Source organism: Mastomys coucha, unplaced genomic scaffold, assembly GCF_008632895.1.
Source record: "Mastomys coucha isolate ucsf_1 unplaced genomic scaffold, UCSF_Mcou_1 pScaffold7, whole genome shotgun sequence".
NCBI lineage: Eukaryota > Metazoa > Chordata > Mammalia > Rodentia > Muridae > Mastomys > Mastomys coucha.
In genome coordinates, this window is record NW_022196913.1 from 49377058 (window position 1) to 49395647 (window position 18590).

General features: G+C 45.1%; 1 protein-coding gene and 1 long non-coding RNA gene across 5 annotated transcripts in view; one reads left to right on the top strand and one right to left on the bottom strand.

Moving 5' to 3' along the window:
- Positions 1-318: 318 nt before the first annotated feature.
- On the bottom strand, positions 319-7355 carry LOC116082697. Of its 2 annotated transcripts, none has more exons than XR_004115394.1 (3): positions 7172-7354; positions 1057-1234; positions 319-457 (listed from the first exon to the last, which is right to left on the bottom strand). It is a non-coding gene; the product is annotated as an uncharacterized LOC116082697 (long non-coding RNA). The 2 variants fall into 2 exon arrangements; XR_004115395.1 differs by lacking the exon at positions 319-457 and adding an exon at positions 464-729 and having other exon boundaries at positions 7172-7355.
- A 603-nt stretch (positions 7356-7958) lies between these two features.
- The window catches only part of Jarid2 (jumonji and AT-rich interaction domain containing 2), a 177599-nt gene continuing 166967 nt past the window's right edge, over positions 7959-18590 (top strand). The window contains exons 1-2 of one of the 3 annotated variants that reach the window (XM_031359578.1): positions 7959-8156; positions 8929-9132. In XM_031359578.1, coding sequence (XP_031215438.1) covers positions 9088-9132 — 45 coding nt within the window. In that variant the 5' untranslated portion in view covers positions 7959-8156; positions 8929-9087. Of the gene's footprint in view, positions 8157-8418; positions 9133-18590 lie in introns of those variants that run through there. The other 2 variants (XM_031359579.1, XM_031359577.1) reach the window with 2 other exon arrangements.

An 18590-nucleotide genomic window follows, 5' to 3' on the forward strand; every position in this document is an offset into this window, starting at 1 on the left:
AAACAAACAAAAAAATCCAAAATACAAAAAATGTGTCATACCACTACAAGTCATAGTGCCCTTTTTTTTAGTTGTTGAGACAGATGTGTCTACTGGCTAATCCTTTGTTGAGAGCCTGGAGGTTCCTTTCCACATTCAAATAGTTTCCCTATTTCTTCATTCTTCTTCACCCCCATTCTCAACCAGAGATCTCCCCAGTGTGCTCCCCAAGTCCCCGACCCCCCCCTCTTTCAGGCTACTCTTTGTTACTCTACATTCCTTTCACCTTGGCCTTGAGAAACTTCTGGTGCTTTCTATGCCATTGAGGACGGGTATCTGCTGTGATTTTACATCCATACATTTATTCAAGGAATGGTTGACAATGGAAACACAAAAAGTTGGAAATTAATACTCTACGGAGTTTAGACACAGTGTGACCACCAAGGTTGGAGTCTTCTCCATTATACTGTGTGTCCATCTGCAAATAGAAGAAAAAAGGGAGATGGTTTTGGAAGACAGAATTGTCGATGTCACAATTTCGGCAAGAGACAGTTTGTGCTCTCCTTGAGCAGTATACGGATTCATAGAATCAATCAACATTACAGTTGACTGGCTGGATCTGGATCTAGATGGTTCAGTTGTTAAGAAGCTGACTGGCCATCCTGAAGACAAGGATTTGATTCCCAGCATCAACTGGGGCTTCATGTCTCTAACCCCAGTACAGGAAGATCCAACACCCTCTTCTGTTGTCTAAGGGCACCAGGAGATACAATGGACAGGTGATACACTGATATATTCTGGCAAGCATTCACTCCATAAATAAAAATAAATAGTCTAAAAAACAAGCAAACAAGAGCAGCCTTCTATTCTAAGAGAGTAGTTCCGAATGAACTGCCTTAATGTGGTGTGCAGTGACTCCCAAGAGTCTGATTGCTCAAAGGTTTCTGGTGGAGGAGACAGTTTCTTCTGTGATAGACAGTGAGTGCTGGTGCATTTTTATCTAGCCTGAATACTTTTATTCCCTCCCCAAACCCCTTCAGGAAGCATTTTGTGTAGCCCAGACTGGCCTCAACTCACTATGTAGCCGACAATGATCTTGAAGTCTTCATCTTCTTGCCTCAACTTTCCCAGTGATAGGACTATGGATAGGCCTGTGTCATTACACCCTGAAATCCATTCCTCTGGATAACTGATTTGGGTTCAGTCCATCTCCTGGATGGGAGAGGTGTTTCTTTGGGGTTATCTTCTCTGGCTGCTGTGAGAGAGAAGTACTGAGGTGAGAGAAAGAAAAGTGGTAATGCTCCATTTCTACCTTTTTCCAGTAACCATTTCATCTTCATTTTTTACTTGTAACCCAAGGTGAACCGACTGATCCAGCTTCATTGCCCTCTTTCCCTGGCTACTGAGAACTGTGGTATATATGCCTTAGCTACCTCATCATGATCCCCCAAGGATTAGCTGATGGCTGAGAAGTTCCACGCCCTGAACAGAGGGCTCTGTTGTGGAAGGTAACATGAATTTGAGAACTTGCAGATTTTCCCTCTTGGCTGCCTCTCCTGAATTCCTGAATGAGGACCAACTCTTTTCAACAACACTGGATTCAATCTAGTTAGAATAGCAATGGTAGTTTCAAAAAAAAAAAAAATCCTTTTATTTATTACTCCTTGCTTGTGGTCAAAGGACCACTAGCAGAGATCAGTTCTCTCCTTCTACCATGTGGTGTCTAAGGATTGAAATCAGGCCATCAGGCTTGATGCCTTTACTGCTGGCTGCAGTAGTTAAGTCTTAGTTAATCTTGTGTAGCCTTGGCTGTCTTGGAACTCAGTCTGTAGACCAGGGTGGTCTTGAACTCAGAAATCCGCCTGTCTCTGCCTCCCAAGTGCTGGGATTAAAGGCATGCGCCGCCACCACCACCCTGCTTTAGTTAATCTTAAGTCCAAAGATAGGGGCTTTCAATGACTTCTATCAGGGAGGCTTACAGAAAATGGATTTTAAAATGTCATTGGGTTGTACCTGCTTTGTGCTGTGACATCTTACTGAGGCTTGACAAATAAGACTATAAATTCAAGGGCTGATAAAAAAGAAATGCTTCATTGCCTTGACATCACTGACTCCATCTTTAAGATGGCTGTTTATTTCTGGCTTTACCTCCTGGTGTGTTTTAAAACACTCTTTCGAATCTCAGTCAGCTTGAAATAGCTGTTCTACCCTTTTCAACAGAAGCTCCCACCTTCTGAGTACACTGGCTCATAGCTATTTATAAACCTGATGTCAGTCAAAGATGACTTTTTTTATATCCCTCCTCCTCATTCTCTTCCTCCACATGTGAAGATGATAGACCTATATAAAATGAGAAACTGCATAAGGTACCCAGTCATCTAGGTAAGAACACTGGTCAGTCAGCAATCCTTTAAGATGCATACATTCTTTAACTAGACAATAGTTCTGAGACTATTCTGGGGAAACCAACTCCATAAGGGAAAGATCTCCTTGGGACTTTTTCTCCTTTGAGACAGTGTCTCACATATCCTAGAACTTGATATATAGGCCAGGATAACCTTGAACTTCTGCTCCCTTTGTTACTTCTTGAATACTCATCCATACCCTACCACACTCTCAGGTTTTCTCTTAGAGAGTTTAAAAATCCTTAATCAGCTTTTATTATAGATGTTGGATTTTCCCCACTTTTTTTTGTATGTATTGGGTTGCGTGTTTTTTATTGTTGCTGTTTTTTGTGATAGGGTTGCTCTGTATGCCCCTGCCTGTCCCTGGAACTTACTCTGTAGACTAGGCGGGCTTTGAACTCACAGAGATCTACTTGCCTCTGTCTTCCAAGTGCTGGGACTGCACCTTGACTACGTTATTGTTAGTTTTGAGATTAAGGCCTTAATTCATATTCCCTTGAGATTCGGTCTCCTGCTAGCAAGCCTATCTCATCTCTGGCCCCCACCTCCAATGCTGGAGTTATGGCATACCCTGCAATTCCTGATTTTTGTTTGTTTGTTTGTTTTGGTTTCTCTGCCCTAGCTGTCCTGGAACTAATTCTGTAGACCAGGCTGGCCTTGAACTCAGAAATCTGCCTGCCTCTGCCTCCCAAGTGCTAGGATTAAAGGTGTGCACCACCACTGCCCGGCCAATTCCTGGTTTTTTATGTGGGGTGGACATGGGAACCCAGCTTAGGTCTCACATACTGTGAGTTTTCACAGTAAGTGTCCTTGCCCACTGGCCTTAGATTTTTTTTGTAAAATCTAAAAATCTTTTTTTCTCCTTTTCTTTTTGGCTGTCCAGGAACTCCTTATGTAGAAGACCTGGATCACTTTAAACTCACCAAGATCTGCCTGCCTCTTCTTCCTCAGTATTCGAAAAAAAGGTGTTCATTACTACTGCATGCTCTAAGAACACTTTTCTTTCCAGGTACACCTAGAAATATTTTATCAAATAATGTTTCTTAGATCACAGTTTGGAGAACATAGAGTGTTGATCTACACCAAGTTGGTGGAACAGGATGCATGACCTTAAAAAAAAAAATCCTGTCAAGGTGGCAGTGGTGGCTATCCTGGTTTATTTCCAGTACTCAGCGGCCAGAGGCAAGCAGATTTCTGTGAGTTCAAGGCTAGCCTGGTCTGCAAAGCAAGTTCCAACCCAGCTCAGGCTAAACAAAGAAACTGTCTCAAAAAACCAACAGAATAAAAGAACATAACTCCCACTCCTGAAAAACAAACAAAGAAAAACCCCAAACAAGAAACACACCTTAATACTTCATTTTCATATTGAAGTGGTGTAGTTGATAAAATTTATTTTTATTTACTTTTAAACATTTTATTTATTATATGTAACTACACTGTAGCTGTCTTCAGACACCCTAGAAGAGGGCATCAGATCTTATTACAGTTGGTTGTGAGCCACCATGTGGTTCCTGAGATTTGAACTCAGGACTTTCAGAACAGCAGTCAGTGCTCTTAACTGCTGAGCCATCTCTCCAGCCCCCGATAAAGTTTATTTTGATCTATGTTATTTTATGTGTTAGTTAAGGTTATTATTGCAGTATATTTAAAAAAAAAATTCTGCCTCCTGAGAGCTGAGATTAAAAGTGTTCCCCACCGAGTCCTTCCTTATTGTCCAAAAAGTTAGGCCTGTAGTCCTAGCACAAAGGAAGGTGGAACACTGAATTCAAGGCCATCTTGTCTACAAAGCAAATTCCAGGCCAGCCAGGCTAAGCACGGAGTATTCACTTACCTCAAAAAAAAAAAAAAAAAAAAAAAAAAAAAAAAAAAAAAAAAAGAGGAAGTTCTTAATTGGTATGTTTAGCAACTGATAACAGACAAGAAGTTTGCCCTAACAATTCTTACAAGGCAGTTTGCATTTAAGCCTCCTTGTGGTCAGCAGACAACATAAAGGTCACACTAGACCAGGTGAGATCCTGAGAGGTCTTTGGTGATTACTGAGTTAAGCCCTTTCATTTTATAGGTGAAACATCTGACATCCAGATTGGTCAAAGGAGTCAGGTGTGGTAGCTAGCCTTGCCTTCTATCACAGCAATTGGGAGGCAGAGGCAGGTGGATCTTTGTGAGTTCTACACAGTTCCAGGCCAGCTTTATAGAAAACAAACACCTTATTCATGTTGACTCAATGATTTGCCTAAAGGTTGTCTCAATATGAGATCATGGGTCCTTGAACTTTTTGATATAATTAAGGATAAGATACAGAAGTAACACCATCAGGGCATATAAAACTAAGGTGTTAAGCTCAAAAGCTTTATCAAGAGGTCTTTGAGATGGTTCAGGGGATAAAAGTGCTTGCCACCAAATTCAATGAGCTCAATTTCCTCCACAGCCCTCTCACCTGTTGGAGAGAACTGACTTTTGAAGATTGTTCTCCAATTCATTCACATCCACACATAAATATTTAAAATGTGTTTCAAAAGAAAATTAGAAACTTGATATAGTCTGGGTTACACAGAGACTCTCAAAAAGGGGGAGCAGGTGTGGAAGTTGGGGAGATGGCTGGGCAATTAAGAGTGCTCTTCAAAACACCAGTCTCCATTTCCTAGGGTCTATGACAGGTGGTTCATAATCTTTAATAACTCCCAGTTCCAGGGAATCCTATGCCTCTAGCTTCTGTGGGCATCCACACTCGTGCACACACACATACAGGCCAACAGTTAAAGACATTTAAAAAGATTGGGTTTTTTAAGAAGTAGCTGAAATATCAAGGGACATTCAGGAATGAGTAGGTTAAGCAGCCAGGCTTAACTGAGCACTGAATGATACTAAAATGGATTTGGTTAATACAAAAGTAAAAATAGCTCTGTGGCAAAAGTGGCATGGGAGATTATAATAGCTGCTTAATTGTCTGTCAATAGTCTAAATGTTGCCCATTAGAGTTTGTGTCAGATATTAAAGAATGACACCTTTTCAATTCCATCAAGTTCCCAAGGCTCTTAAGAGAATACAAAAAATTATGTCTGGGCTGGGTGGCACATACTTTTAATTCTATTACTCAGGAGGCATAGCTGTGCTAATTTCTGAGTTCAAGGCCAGTCAAGGGAACTTCCAGATTGCCTAGTTAAAAAAATAAAATAAAATAAAATAAAATAAAGGAAGGAAGGAAGAAGAAAGATAGACAATACTACCACTGACCCTGGAAAGTTTTTTTTTTTTTAAAAAAAGAGAGTCTCAAGTATTCTAGGCTGCCCTTTAACTCCAGATTGTCTTGTTAGCCACCACCTCTAGAGAACCAGGATTATGGGCTTGCATTTACCAAGTCCAGGTGTGTGCTAATTTAGAGAGGATTCTGTACCCTCATAGAGGACAGTGCTAGCACATGGTCCAAAGGAATCTACTTAGTTCCCTTAGGAGTTAAAAATCATCATAAGAAAAAGACCTCCTAAAAATAAATAAAAAATGGAAAGCACAGGTAGTTCTAGTTGGCCTGGCCTGGAGGGTGGGGGATGGAAGTCGTCAGGAGACAGTTACTCTCACAGCAGGGAAGACTTTCCAGCCACAAAGGACAATCCATTTTCCTTTTCAAGGAAAACAACAACAGCATTATCTAAGCCTTATGGAAATGAGCAAATTCCTCCTCTACAACCCCCTTAGGCCTCGACTAACAGTGGTTTTTCACACATGCCTGGGACTGGGGAGTTGGTAGTCTGGCAGGAGACTTCTCAGGCCCAGGACTGAGAACCCTAAATAGCCAAGAGAACTCAACCTTCATTCTTTAACGATTGACTGGGGTCTCACAGATATATGATGTTAAATTTATGCAAAGCTGTTTAAAATAATGACGTGGAGAAGCAGACACCTCTAGTGTACTGGTCGTAATGATCCGAATGGGTTTGTAAAGCACCTTGTGGCAAGACAACCATAAAGTAAGTCACTTGGGTGGTCAAAATTGAACTGTAAAATAGAGTGTATTCAATCACTGCAACCAAATGGAAACAGTGAACAATTTGTGCAATAAACACACTGGCAATTATTTTTTCTGATTGTAAAATGAACATAAGTTTTAGAAACAAAGATTTTTTTTTTTTTTAAGTAAGGGCGTTTTATGTCAACGCATGAAAGAGTCCAATAACCTGCCTGGTTCTAAACTAGGGTTTTGTTATTTTATAGTCCTCTCCATAAGCTTTGGCCAGAATCAACTTGTAGACATGGAACCTGAGCTTAGGAAAGCCATTGCTTACTTGTTCGAAGTGGCCATTGTGCCATTTGAATCCAGAGGTGTTAACTTGGGTTTTTTAAGAACCTTCTAGACACCATGACTAGCAGCCCTATTGCGACTAAACTGTAGTGCTTGTTTTGGAAGTAGACTGGCCGGAACGAGAGGAAGAATAAAATGTGTATGCAGGTGGATGGGAGAGGCTCCAGCCTTCTCGTTTCCCGGAGGCTAGCCAGTCAGATTTGAAAAACAGGACCTTGAAGACCATAGGTTAGAACCAGGAAATTAGCGCAGAGGCTGGGAGACTTGATAAAGTTACTGCGGAGTGCGAATGCCCCAGAGAGCGACAGCAGGGCCTGCGATCCATCGATCTGAGCAACTGGCGAGCCTGGGCAGGGCTGGGGCAGGGCAGGGCAGGTAAGTCAGTGGGGCACGGACCGTTGGTCTTTCGGGCACTCAGTGTTCGAGACGCTTCCTTACGGACGGTCCGCCTGTGTGCGGGTCGGTCTCCATAGCCCGCTGACTTTCTCACCTAGCGTTTGAGTCTCACCCGCGGACAGCCCTCGTCCCGAGGGTCGGGACCCCCTTAACCGTCTCCCGGTACGGCCGGGCTTCGCCTCCGAGCCACCCGCGACGTCCGGGCGGGGGCACGCGGGCTGGCGACCGGGAGGCCGCGCGCCTAGCCCGCGGCGGAGCCGGCCCTGCCCTGCCCTCCGCCTCGCGCGTGGGGTCGCGTGCGGCCGCGGGCCGGCGTGACCCGGGACCACTCCGGGCCGCGCGACGTTCGCTCGGCCCACGGGCGCTGTCCCGAGGTGACACCGCCTGCCGCGGCCGCAAAGGCAGCCGGCGCCGCCGATCAGCGACTTCGCACCGAGGATTCCTCTTGGTGCGTGGCCCAGTTTTGCTTAGGACCCGCTCCAAGCCCTCGCTGACACCGCCCCCCGCGCCGCCACGCTCCGAGGCCTTCCCCGGGGGAAGCCTGGCGGCTTTCCCTCGCGGGCCCGCGGCGCGCCCTCGCGCGCGATTCCTCGATTCCACAGGCGGTTCGCGCCCTGGGTGGGGGCGGGGCGCGCGGGGCCGGGCCGGCGGCCCCGCGGGGAGGGGACTCGGGGGCGGGAGGGCCGGCCGGCCGGCGTGGGGAGTTCCTAGCTCCCGGACCACACGCTCCGCGGGCCAATCCCGAGCCAGCCTCTAGCACTGTCGCACGCGGGACACGTCCAAGCGTTTGTTGGCAGGGCCGGGGAAGGGGGAGGAGGGGAGGAGGGAAGAGATCAGGGAAGGGAGTTGAGTGACAGGAGGCGTGGGGCACGCTGGGAATTGTAGTCCTCAGCTTCCGTGGCCATAGCCATTTTGTAGTCAAGGGACTACAACTTCCAGAAGATCAAGGGGACTATTCTAAGGTGCCCCGGGAATAGGCGGCTTTCCCCCGGGCCGGGCGTCCTGGGGCACTGGTACCCAGCTGCCCGGCTGCAGGTAGACGTGAGGGCAGTGGCGAAGGCTTGCATGCGGCGACTGGGGTGAGCGGACTGCAGGGGTTGGGGGGGGGGGAGAAGGGGCTGAGGTGGAGCGACCGAGCGTGCCATGCATTGAGCTAGGGAGCCTCTCTCAATTCCACGACTGGGCTCGGCGTGGGAGAGGCGCCTGAAGGGCGGTCCGCAAAAGATTGGCTGAGGCCTCTCCGGGGTCTCGTCGACGGGGCTGCGGGAGTTCCCCGCACCGGGCCAGGGCTTGTGGGCAAACGAGAGGCAGGCGTGCGGGGGCTCAGCTGTGGGAGTTTTCGGCTGGCGAGAGGTGGCGAATTAGCCGAGGAGCCCTAACTTGTATAAAAGCAGAGTCCATTTAAAGTTGGGCTGGATAGCCTCTCTCTCATTGGTTAGGGGGCTTGGAAAAAAGAGACTCGGCGAGCCCTCCGCTGTGGTGCTGCCGCCGCCACCGCCGCCGCTCGAGTTGACTCTTCTGCTCGCACTGCTGCTGCAGCACAAACGTGACTTCCAACATTTTAAATTTATCTTTCCTTTTTTTCTTTTTCAAGATGTAACTACAGATCAGATACTAAGGACCTTCACGTTTCGCTGATGTAGTTTTTGGAAGAAAAAGGGGGGGAGTGAAGGGCGTCGGTTTTTTTTTCTTTTTCTTTTTTCCTTTTTTTTTTTTTGTGTCTGTTGTATGTTTCGGGGGAAATTTTCCATTATGAGTGTTTTACTAAAGTGAATTTTTCGTGTTTGCTTCGTTCGTCTTTGGCTCTTTTTTATTTTCTTTTATCCTTCTCAATTTCGGATTTATTTCAAGGCGAATCTGGCTTTGGGGGAAGAGGAAGAAAAGTCGGATTACAAGATCAACCACCACCACCAACAATAAAAACCACCAGGATATTTTTTTGCAAATTTCTGACGGCTTTAAATTCATGAAGCAATTGTCCCCTTTTGCAATCAGCATTTGGACCTCAGAATGAGCAAGGAAAGACCCAAGAGGAATATCATTCAGAAGAAATACGTAAGTGCTCTTAACAACACATCCTTTGGCTTGCAGTTTTAAGCAATGGTTGTGAATGTCAAGTTTATAGCTAATTGTGCAGCTGAAAGGTTTTAAACATAGCGTCCGATAAGGCTCTTTCTTTTCCGAAAGGGCTTTTCAGGCAAAGTCGTGTCTGCCTAGTTTGGTTGAGAAAACAGACTGGTGTAGAGATACCTCAAGTATATAAATTGACCTCGAATGACACAACGTTAATGTAGTTTAGATGAAAGGCAAGGGCTCTTGGTGGAGGCTGGGGCTCTGTGTGGGGGGGCCTGCAGTGATCTAACTGCATTCTCGGGCGGATTTGACCCCATATTGCACTTTGCATACAAATGAGCCTGTTATTAGTGTTATTTGGAAAATTGTGTAAGGTATGTGTGTTGGAAGCTCTTTAAGTTGCAATCTAGAGTATGATTATGGCGATCTTTTTGCACTGGCACATCGTTTAATCTATGTGGCCCTTTTGGCTTATCTAGTTTACAACATAACCCAGCTGGGAATCTTGTTACAAGGAGTGCATTTATTGGTATTGACTTTTATAAAGAGGCTGGTTTTGTTTCTAAAGAATTCATGGTTTCTAGTTTGAGGGGGAAAACAGCTCATGTGAAAGTATATGTGTTTGAGTGAATGCATCTGTTAGGACGAACAATTTCTCCCTGAAAACTGGGTTGTAATGGTTGGATTTGTCGTGTGCATAGTATAGCAGCGCTTTGCTTGGCATAGGGAGTGTTTTTGTTTTGTGTAGTGGCTTTTTTTTTTGTAAGTTTGGTGGGAGGGAGTATAGAGGGGATTAACCAAATATGCACTCGAGTGATCCGGTGGTTAGCTGCATATGCTTTAGAGCAAAGAACACATTTTTCCCCCCAGGAAAAAAAAAGGCCCTTGAAGATACATAAAGAACAATGCGACCTTATAAGAAAGTTTTATTTAACTAGGGTCGATGATTTGGTCTTAATATTTTTCCTTTATGGTTAGTGTGGTGTGTATAATGGGAGATGACCTTCGGGGCAGTGGTTTTGTAAAATATGTATATATAGATTATATTTAATGGAAAACCTGAATACCTCTTCCGGAGAGCTGATCCTAATCTGTACACGTAAACTTAACTATGAAAGAAACGCAAGATGAAATAATGAAGCTCAACTTACAAAGCTACTCCATAAGGAATATAAGAATTAAAATACATCCGCATTGCAGAGGGCTGGGTAAAGCGCAAAGGACTAGTTTAAACTCGATGTGTAGAAACTGCATGGACACACACAGTCTTGCCTTGGAGCGTGGACTCCTTCCCAGAGCATGTCTCTTTCAGACTTAGCCCACGGTGGAGATGGGGTAGAACTTGGGACAAGAACCCTCCACCCTATCCCGGACCCCGATAAGTTGGAGAACACCGCGGGTAGGCTTTTTTTTTTTTTTTTTTTGCTGGAGGCCAGCGGATCCTGTCGAGTCTGGACATCCGGCCCCAAGCCTATGTGGCCGGCAGTGGCCGTACAAGGCAGAGTGTGAGTTGCTGCTGCAGGAGCCGAGTCAGCTCACGCGATGCTCCGGCCGAAGCCGGCGGGAGGGTGCGCGGGGCCCGCAGCGCTCTGGGCCGTGGCCTGGGCTCGGGCCGCGGGCGCGCGGGCTGCCTGTAGGGGGCAGACTCCGGGCTGTGCTCTGGCCTTGCGGGTGGGTGGGGCTCGCGGGTGGTGCGGCGTGCTGACTCGGGGTGGGACAGGCTGGGTGAGTGAGGCCAGGGGGGCGGAGGGGGAGGGAAGGATGCCTCGGGCGCCCCCCGCCGCGCGAGCACGGCTAAGCTTGGCTGCTCCACACCGCCCTGCCCTCGGGCTCCGGCGCATTCTCGAGAGCAACAGGTTAAGCCGGAGAGACGTCAGCGCACCCCCTCCCCTCCCCGCGGCCTTCTCTTGCCTTGAGCCATTTCACACCCCATCCAGCCGTCACGTCCTCTCTCCGCCCCTTGCCCCCAGTGGCTTTGGGTCCGCGGTCCTCCCCTTCACGAGCCGCCGCTGTCTGTTGTCATTGTGACGTCACAAAGGGACAGCCCAGTGGAACCTTCCCCTCCTCCGTGATGTCAAAAGTCGGGCGGGAGGTTCCAGGCGCAGCCTGAGTGGGAGCTCCGGGAGCTGCAGAGCGAGGCGTGGGAGGAGGAAAGGGGCCGTGAAGGATGTGCCTTCCGCTTTGAGGTGTTCCTGGTCCCAGCAGGTGAGCATAGGGGAGCCTTTTACCCCTCACCGAGTGCCTTTGAACCTTCTCAAACTACTTAGGGGCTGGAGAGCAGGGGCGAGGCTCCTTAACGCAGGGATATTTTCACTCCTCAGTTTCAGGTCTTTTGATGGTGGGACACATTACTGTAGTTCCCGCTCACACCCATGTTAATGAAAGCAATGAAAACTGCATTTAGGAAGAGCTTTCTTTACCTTGTAGATGGATGGAGTTTGAGGATTTTTTTTTTTTTTAAACTTTGTCGTGTTGGGGTTCCTTTGAAGGAGGTGGCATGATAACTTTGAAGGGGATGTTGCTTAGATAGCATAAGCTTTTACGTTAAGCTTTCTTCATTGTCTTTGGAGAAGAGCTGTCTGGGCTGTGCCCAGTCATCTGCTCCCCTACTGTATCTTGGGGACCCGGGAGAGAGGAAGGACAATACTCCAAAGAGCACAGCGACTTCGAGATTCTCTGGCTTAGTTCTTAACTGAGCAAATGGTTCATGGTGTGAATCTTCTATTTGCTAAAGTAGAAAAAGTCACAACTGCTTTTGTCACTTTACTAAGTCACTGAGATTATGTGGGTGGAAGATATAAAACAGTGCTGCTTTATATGGAAGGTGGCATTATTACTTGAGCTGGTGGAGTGCAGCTTCCTACAATTAGTCTCAAAAGCTTTACATGCCTTCCATTTAGTTTATTGCCTTAGCAAAGAGTTTGAGTGTGATTGTAGATGGAAGGCTTTGGGAGAAATAAGTATTATGTTTCTTATTAAATGACATCCTTGAGAACCTCATAAATTGAAATATAATCCTGTCTTAATTGTGTTGGGCATGATTCCCACTACAATACCTTAAATAACTGGAAAAGGTTGCCTTTCAGAGCCCCAATTCACTTGGACAATAAAACAGTTGCATGTTTCCCACAGTGTATTTTCTGCTATCATCCCTGTAGTTGGTTATTCTTAGGGGAAGTAGGGGATGATAACTAGGCCATTTGGTCTTAGCTTGACACCAGGTAAGAGCAGACACTTCAAAAACAAATGATCAGGCTGGGGTTGAGGATGACTTTAGCAGGATTTGTACCACTCAGTTATAATAATGTTAAAATAGCACATGCTATGACATCCTCACCTGGGAGTCACAGGACAATTCCGACTCTGCTCTTTCACCTTTACTTAGGGTTGAATTCAGAATTTAAGGCTTGTGTGGAAGACTTACCCTTCCCTGTGGGCAGAGTTGTATCACCAGCCCTTAACTAATCTAGTTTTTCAAATTCCAGACTTGGAAAGTGGAGGTGGTTCATGGTCATCTTTAGTTACATGTCCAGTCGCAGTTCATGCCCTCTTCTATGCTACATAAAAAAAAAAAAAAACCCAAAAACTGTCTCAAATATGCCCTGCTCCCAGTGTGGCTCAGTTGGTTTGTCTAGCAAACACTCCTGTTTTCAGTCCCTATCTCGAGATAAACTGGGCCCAAGGGTATCTAATCTGGAGGTTTAAGCAGGAAGATCAGGAGTTCAAGGTCATTCTGTGCTACAATAGGCCAGCAACTGGAAATATGAGACCCTCTCAAAAACATACCCAAGATTATCTATCTAATCTACCCCAAGACTCCAGAAAGTGAGTTAACTTCATAAGGTTCAGAAACAGAGTTCTACTACAATTAATAGTTGGCAAATACATAACTCAGTGCTGGAGTGCTTTCTTGGCATGGACAGTCTCAGGGGGGTTGATTTCTAGCACAAAAAATGTTCAAAGAAATGATTGATGTCGTCTGGCATGGTTGGTACACACCTTTAACCCCCAGTACTGGGGAGGCAGAGAGAGGTAGGCATACATACCTTAGTTTGAGGCTATTCTGGTTTATACAGGAAGTTCTAGGCCACCCAGGGCTAGGTAGTGAGAATGTCTCCAAAAAAATTAGTTTGCTTGCTTTTCCTTTGTTAAATAAACATTGTATTTTGTAGCTCTGAAGGGAGAATTGGAAGTTGTAGTGGCCTTGTTTTTCCATTTCCCACACTCATTCTACTTTCTCTTCGTTTCTAGTCTTGGAAAACCCTTTCCTTTCCCAAGGAGTCTAGGGCGGAAATGCTTCTCTTTTTGTAGAGCTTAGGGGTCTTGCACCTGCTAGGAAAGCTGTGGTACCAGGTAATCCCAATTCTAGGCAGCAGCAACATTAGACACCCACTGTAAGTATGGTATTACTATGGATAATAAGTTACAGCTCTTATTTTCTGGGTTGATTTATTACTCCTATTTCTGATTTATATTCCATGTGCATTGATGCTTTTCTGTCTCATGCTCACAGAAAGTGATAGAGCCAGCTCCTGCCGTTGTCCCCTAGCATCCTCATGTGTGAGGTAGCATGGCCTGGAAGAGAGGGCTCTGCTCTTAACCTCTGAACCATCTTTCCAGCCCTTATTACTCTTTTTAAAGGGCTGATATCTCTACAGAGATATTTTTCAATATTTTCTCATAATCAAAACTTTTTTTACTTTGTATGTGCATGTGTGTGGGTATGTGGATGCTACCTCACACATGAGGATGCCAGGGTACAACTTGGAGGAGCTGGCTCTATCACGTGGATTTGTGTTACCTGCTGAGTCTTCTCACTCTGTTGGGACTTGAGTATTTGGATCTGTAGCCACTGGCCCAAATAACCAGCTAGAAACATTTTGTAGTTAAGAGGGTTACTAGGTATTTCACTTCACAATTAGTTAGAACTGCCTCCCTCACCGCCCGCCCCCCCCCAAACTCACCCCAATACTGGGTCTATCTAGGTTACTGAGAGTCTCCAAGTAAGTGTCTTGATTACTTAAACTTCAAAAGGAAGACATCTTTTGGAGTTTCTGTCTGGTGTCTGTTCTATTAACAGTAGAACTGTCCTGAAAGAGGATGAGGGGAAAATTCTGTTATGTTGAGTGTATAAACACTAGTAAAGGCAAGCTGAGATGTTTGAATTGTTACTTTGTCTTGGTCATGGTAGTATTTGCAATTAAGTTCTGGCCATGCTAATTAAAATTGTAGTTGCAGTGTTCAAACCCTACTGATGTTACTGGCCCAAACCTCCCCAAACCTTGTTAGTTTTCCCAACTAACCTCTGCTTGCCTAGCTTCCTTCCCATAGGTGCAGAACATTCTGGTTATTAATCCGAAGCTTCTGCCCAGTGGGCAGCAGTGGGGTGTGCCTCTGTCCCGTTTGGCTTCTACCCAGACTTGCCAAGTGTCAGTTGTTCCCAAATCTGGTTATTCCAGTTGGGCTTATTCATGTAATTACAATTAAATCTTAGGTAAACCTTGAAATGACTGTGAAAACAGTTGGTTCAACTTTTAAGTTGAATGCTTTGGAGGAGACATGATAAAAGTGCTAGAAAAAAAGATGTTAGCTATAGATAGGCTGGATGCTTTGACATTGTATTCTTTAGGAACATGGCATTCCAAGTCATTCCTCTCTTGGTGGTGGTATGGTGGACTAAGTCATACCTCCAGTCTCCAGGTCATTCCTTAAATGCCCAAGTTCTCTTCATCAAAACATGTGGCACAAGTCTGAAAGAAAATTTGTACTCAGAAATAAGATTGTAATTGGATGGGAAGATTAAATGAGATCCCAGCATTGGGAATCGGAGACAGGAGAATTGGTATGATTTCTTTCTTTCTTCCTTTCTTTCTTTCTTTCTTTCTTTCTTTCTTTCTTTCTTTCTTTCTTCCTTCCTTCCTTCCTTCCTTCCTTCCTTCCTTCCTTCCTTCCTTCCTCCTTTCCTTTTTTTTTGTTTCTCTGTGTAGCCCTGGCTGTCCTGGAACTTACTCTGTAGACTCAGAAATCCGCCTGCCTCTGCTCCCAAGTGCTGGGATCAAAGGCTTGTGCCACCACCGCCCAGCATTGGTCACATGCTATAGCAACTTTACTGTCTGTCCTATTAGATACTACTGAAGGTCTCTTCCATTTCAAATGCTTAAAAGTGTACATCTGTGTTTTTAATTTTCTTTTGAATCAAGGTTTCATTCTGTACTCCACACTGGCCTCAAACTCATGGTGAACCTGCCTTGATTCTAAATCCTGGGATTACAGGCCTGGCTTTAGAAAAGCTAAACACCTTAATAAAGATTAGTTTAGTTCTGATTCACTGTAAAACTGTTAAAAGTTGGAGTGACTCCTTTAGGAAGTGACTATTGTTTTGCTTCTGGTGCGCCACCACTGCCCATCTTAGAAAACACTTTTTAGTTTTTTCTCTCCAGTATGTCTCTGTCTCGAATGCTTGAATCTTGAATCTGAATGTGTGAGTCTAAGTCCATGCACAAAGTCTAGAAAACACTTCTAAACAACCACACAATACCTATTTTTCTTGAAAGTGTTATGGAGAGAAAACCTAGTTAATTCTGAAGTAACCGCCCACATTCATGATTTGTATAGCCATCTCACAAGAGAAAAGGAGCTTTTGATGCCATTTTACAGAAGAGAATACCGAGGCCAAAACATTGTTCATATGGTTTAAAATTGTCTTCTTCTGTTTCAGTTGGGATGAAATAGCTACCAGATGATTAATCAGTACTGCTGAAGGGGAGACCAGGCCGGCAAAAGCCCTGAAAGCTTCTGAGAACAAGGCATGTGCCAGGCTGCAGGGTTTGTTTTGTGCTTGATGGTTCTTAGGCACTAGATGGTGGAGTTACCTGATGGTCGCCCTGAGTTGTGTCTCTGAGTCCTCATTGGAAGATCCCACATGGGTCTGGTTGTTGGTGCTCTGTAGTTTTGATTGTCCACCCCCACTCATAAGTGTACCTGAGGACCAACAAGGGCAGCAGTTCTCCAGGCTTCTAGAAACAGCTTTGGTATCTTGTAGCCCTCGCAAATCGCCTTTGGTACCTTTCCTTGAACTTGTACTGTTGATTCTGACTTTTACTGTTTTGGAGACTGTTTTGACTTTTAGTTCTTAATGAGGCTGCTTGAATAGAAATGCTGGTGGAATCCTAAGGATGTGTGACTTACTGTGTTAGAGAAGAGCCCTACTGGAGAGTTGTTTTGTTACTGCCTGTTTTGGCCCTGAGCTCCTGGTCCTGTAGGCTTTGCCCAGTGCTGGGATTACAGGTGGGATTGCTAACCTAAATGTGAATTCAGTTTCTAACTTAGTAAGCCCTTCAAGCTCTGCAGAGGAGGATTGAAATAGTTTAGATAGCAGTGTTGAGTTTATATGAATTCTAGAAAGTTATTGAAAGCTACTTGCACTTTCTTTTATGATTTTGCCCACACTCCAGGTGTCCTGGCTAGTTTTATATCAGCTGGACCCAAACTCGAGTCATCTGAGAAGAGGGACCTCAACTGATCCCCTAAGATCAAGGCCATAGGCAACCTTGACTAGAGTCACCTAGAAGAGGGACCTCAACTGATCCCCTAAGATCAAGGCCATAGGCAACCTTGCAAGGGCATTTTCTGATTGATTGGAATTGGGTAGCACATTGTGGGTGATGCCAACCCTGGGCTGATGGTCTTGGGTTCTACATGAGCCCAGCCTGAAGTAAGCCATGAAGAGTAAGCCACTGTACTCTTTCCATGGCCTCTGCACCAGGCTCCTGCCTCCAGGTTCCTGCCCTGCTTGATGAGTTCCGGTCCTGACTTCCTTCCCTGGTGAAGTGTGATGTGAAAGTGTAAGCCAAAGAAACACTTTGTTAAGTTGCTTTGGCATTTGATCAGACACCAGGTAAGGCACTTCCATCATGCACACTGTTCTTGAGTACACACAGGGGCTTCTTAGGAGGCTGGGTGGCAGAAAGAGTGTGTTGAAATAGATGGGTTTGTAGGTATCGTTAATTAGGAGATGACCCTCTGGCCTTCTGGCATAGCAATCCAGGTATTCCTGCATTGCTCTGAATTAGCCAGAAAGTGTAGGAAGCCTTTTGATATTTATCTTACAATATTGGTTTTTTTTTTCCTCCATTCTTTTTTTCCCCCCAGACAGGGTTTCTCTGTGTCCTGGAACTCACTCTGTAGACCAGGCTGGCCTCGAACTCTGCCTTCCAAGTGCTGGGACCAAAGGCCTGCACCACCACCACCCATCTCCTCCATTATTTTCTAATCACTACTTTGGAGAAAGTTCTGTCCTCAATGATTAACTCTTTCTTAGTTCTCATCTCTATCAGCTGTTAAGTGATGCCTGTTTGGGGCAGCACTGGTGCCAGGAAGAAATGAGAAGGGATTGTTTAGAACTGAGCATGTGTTTCTTGTATTTATACATTCCATAGATGTGCAGAAAGAGGCTAAGTGAATGCTCATTCTCTTAGGCAGCACAGTGTTTGCTCTTTTTTTTTTTTCTAAGAAGCTTTATTTATTTTATGTATATGAGTATACTGTAGCTGTACAGATGGTTGTGAGCCTTCATGTGGTTGTTTGGGAGTTGAATTTAGGACCTCTGCTTGCTCCAGTAGGCCCTGCTGGCTCAGTCTCTGTTTGCTCTGGCTCAAAGATTTATTTATTGTTATAAATAAGTACCCTGTAGCTGTCTTCAGACTCACCAGAAGAGAGCATTAGATCTCATGGGTGGTTCCTGGGATTTGAACTCAGTACCTTCGGAAGAACAGTCAAGTCTTCCGAGCCATCTTGCCAGTTCAAGTGTTTGCTCTTTGTATATGAGTTGTTATTAATAGTATGTTGGCTTCAGTCATGACCAGCCTTGAATTTGGACAGGTCTACTTTGACACTGTATGCTGCTGTGATCCTCCCTTGATGATAATGGACTGAATCTCTGAACCTGTAAGCCAGCCCCTGTTAAATGTTGTTCTTATAAGAATTTTATAAGTAAAACCCTAACTAAACCCTAACTAACCCTAAGAGCTCTTGGTGCCTTGAGAAAAAGACTTGATAGTGTGTGTGTGTGTGTGTGTGTGTGTGTGTGTGTGTGTGTCACTTAGTTTATATTCCCAAACTTGCCCATTATTTGATTCCAGCTCTTAACCTGGTTGTGTGACCCTGGGCAAGCTACATGACACGGCTGAGTTCCTGAGTTCCTTTCTCATCTGGAACATTGTTGAGTGCACTTCATAGGCTGGGAGAGTTAGGGAGATTTTTGATGTGAAAGCATTTTGTAAACTGCATACTGCTGCACAAATGCTCAAGGTATTATTACACAGTTGGAAATCACCAACTTGGAGATATGAGGCCTGCTAGCAGCCTTCCTAGTGGACTCAGAAATAAATCTAGTAAATTCATAGTGAACAATGTTTAGAGCAAGGCTTTTTTTTTTTTTT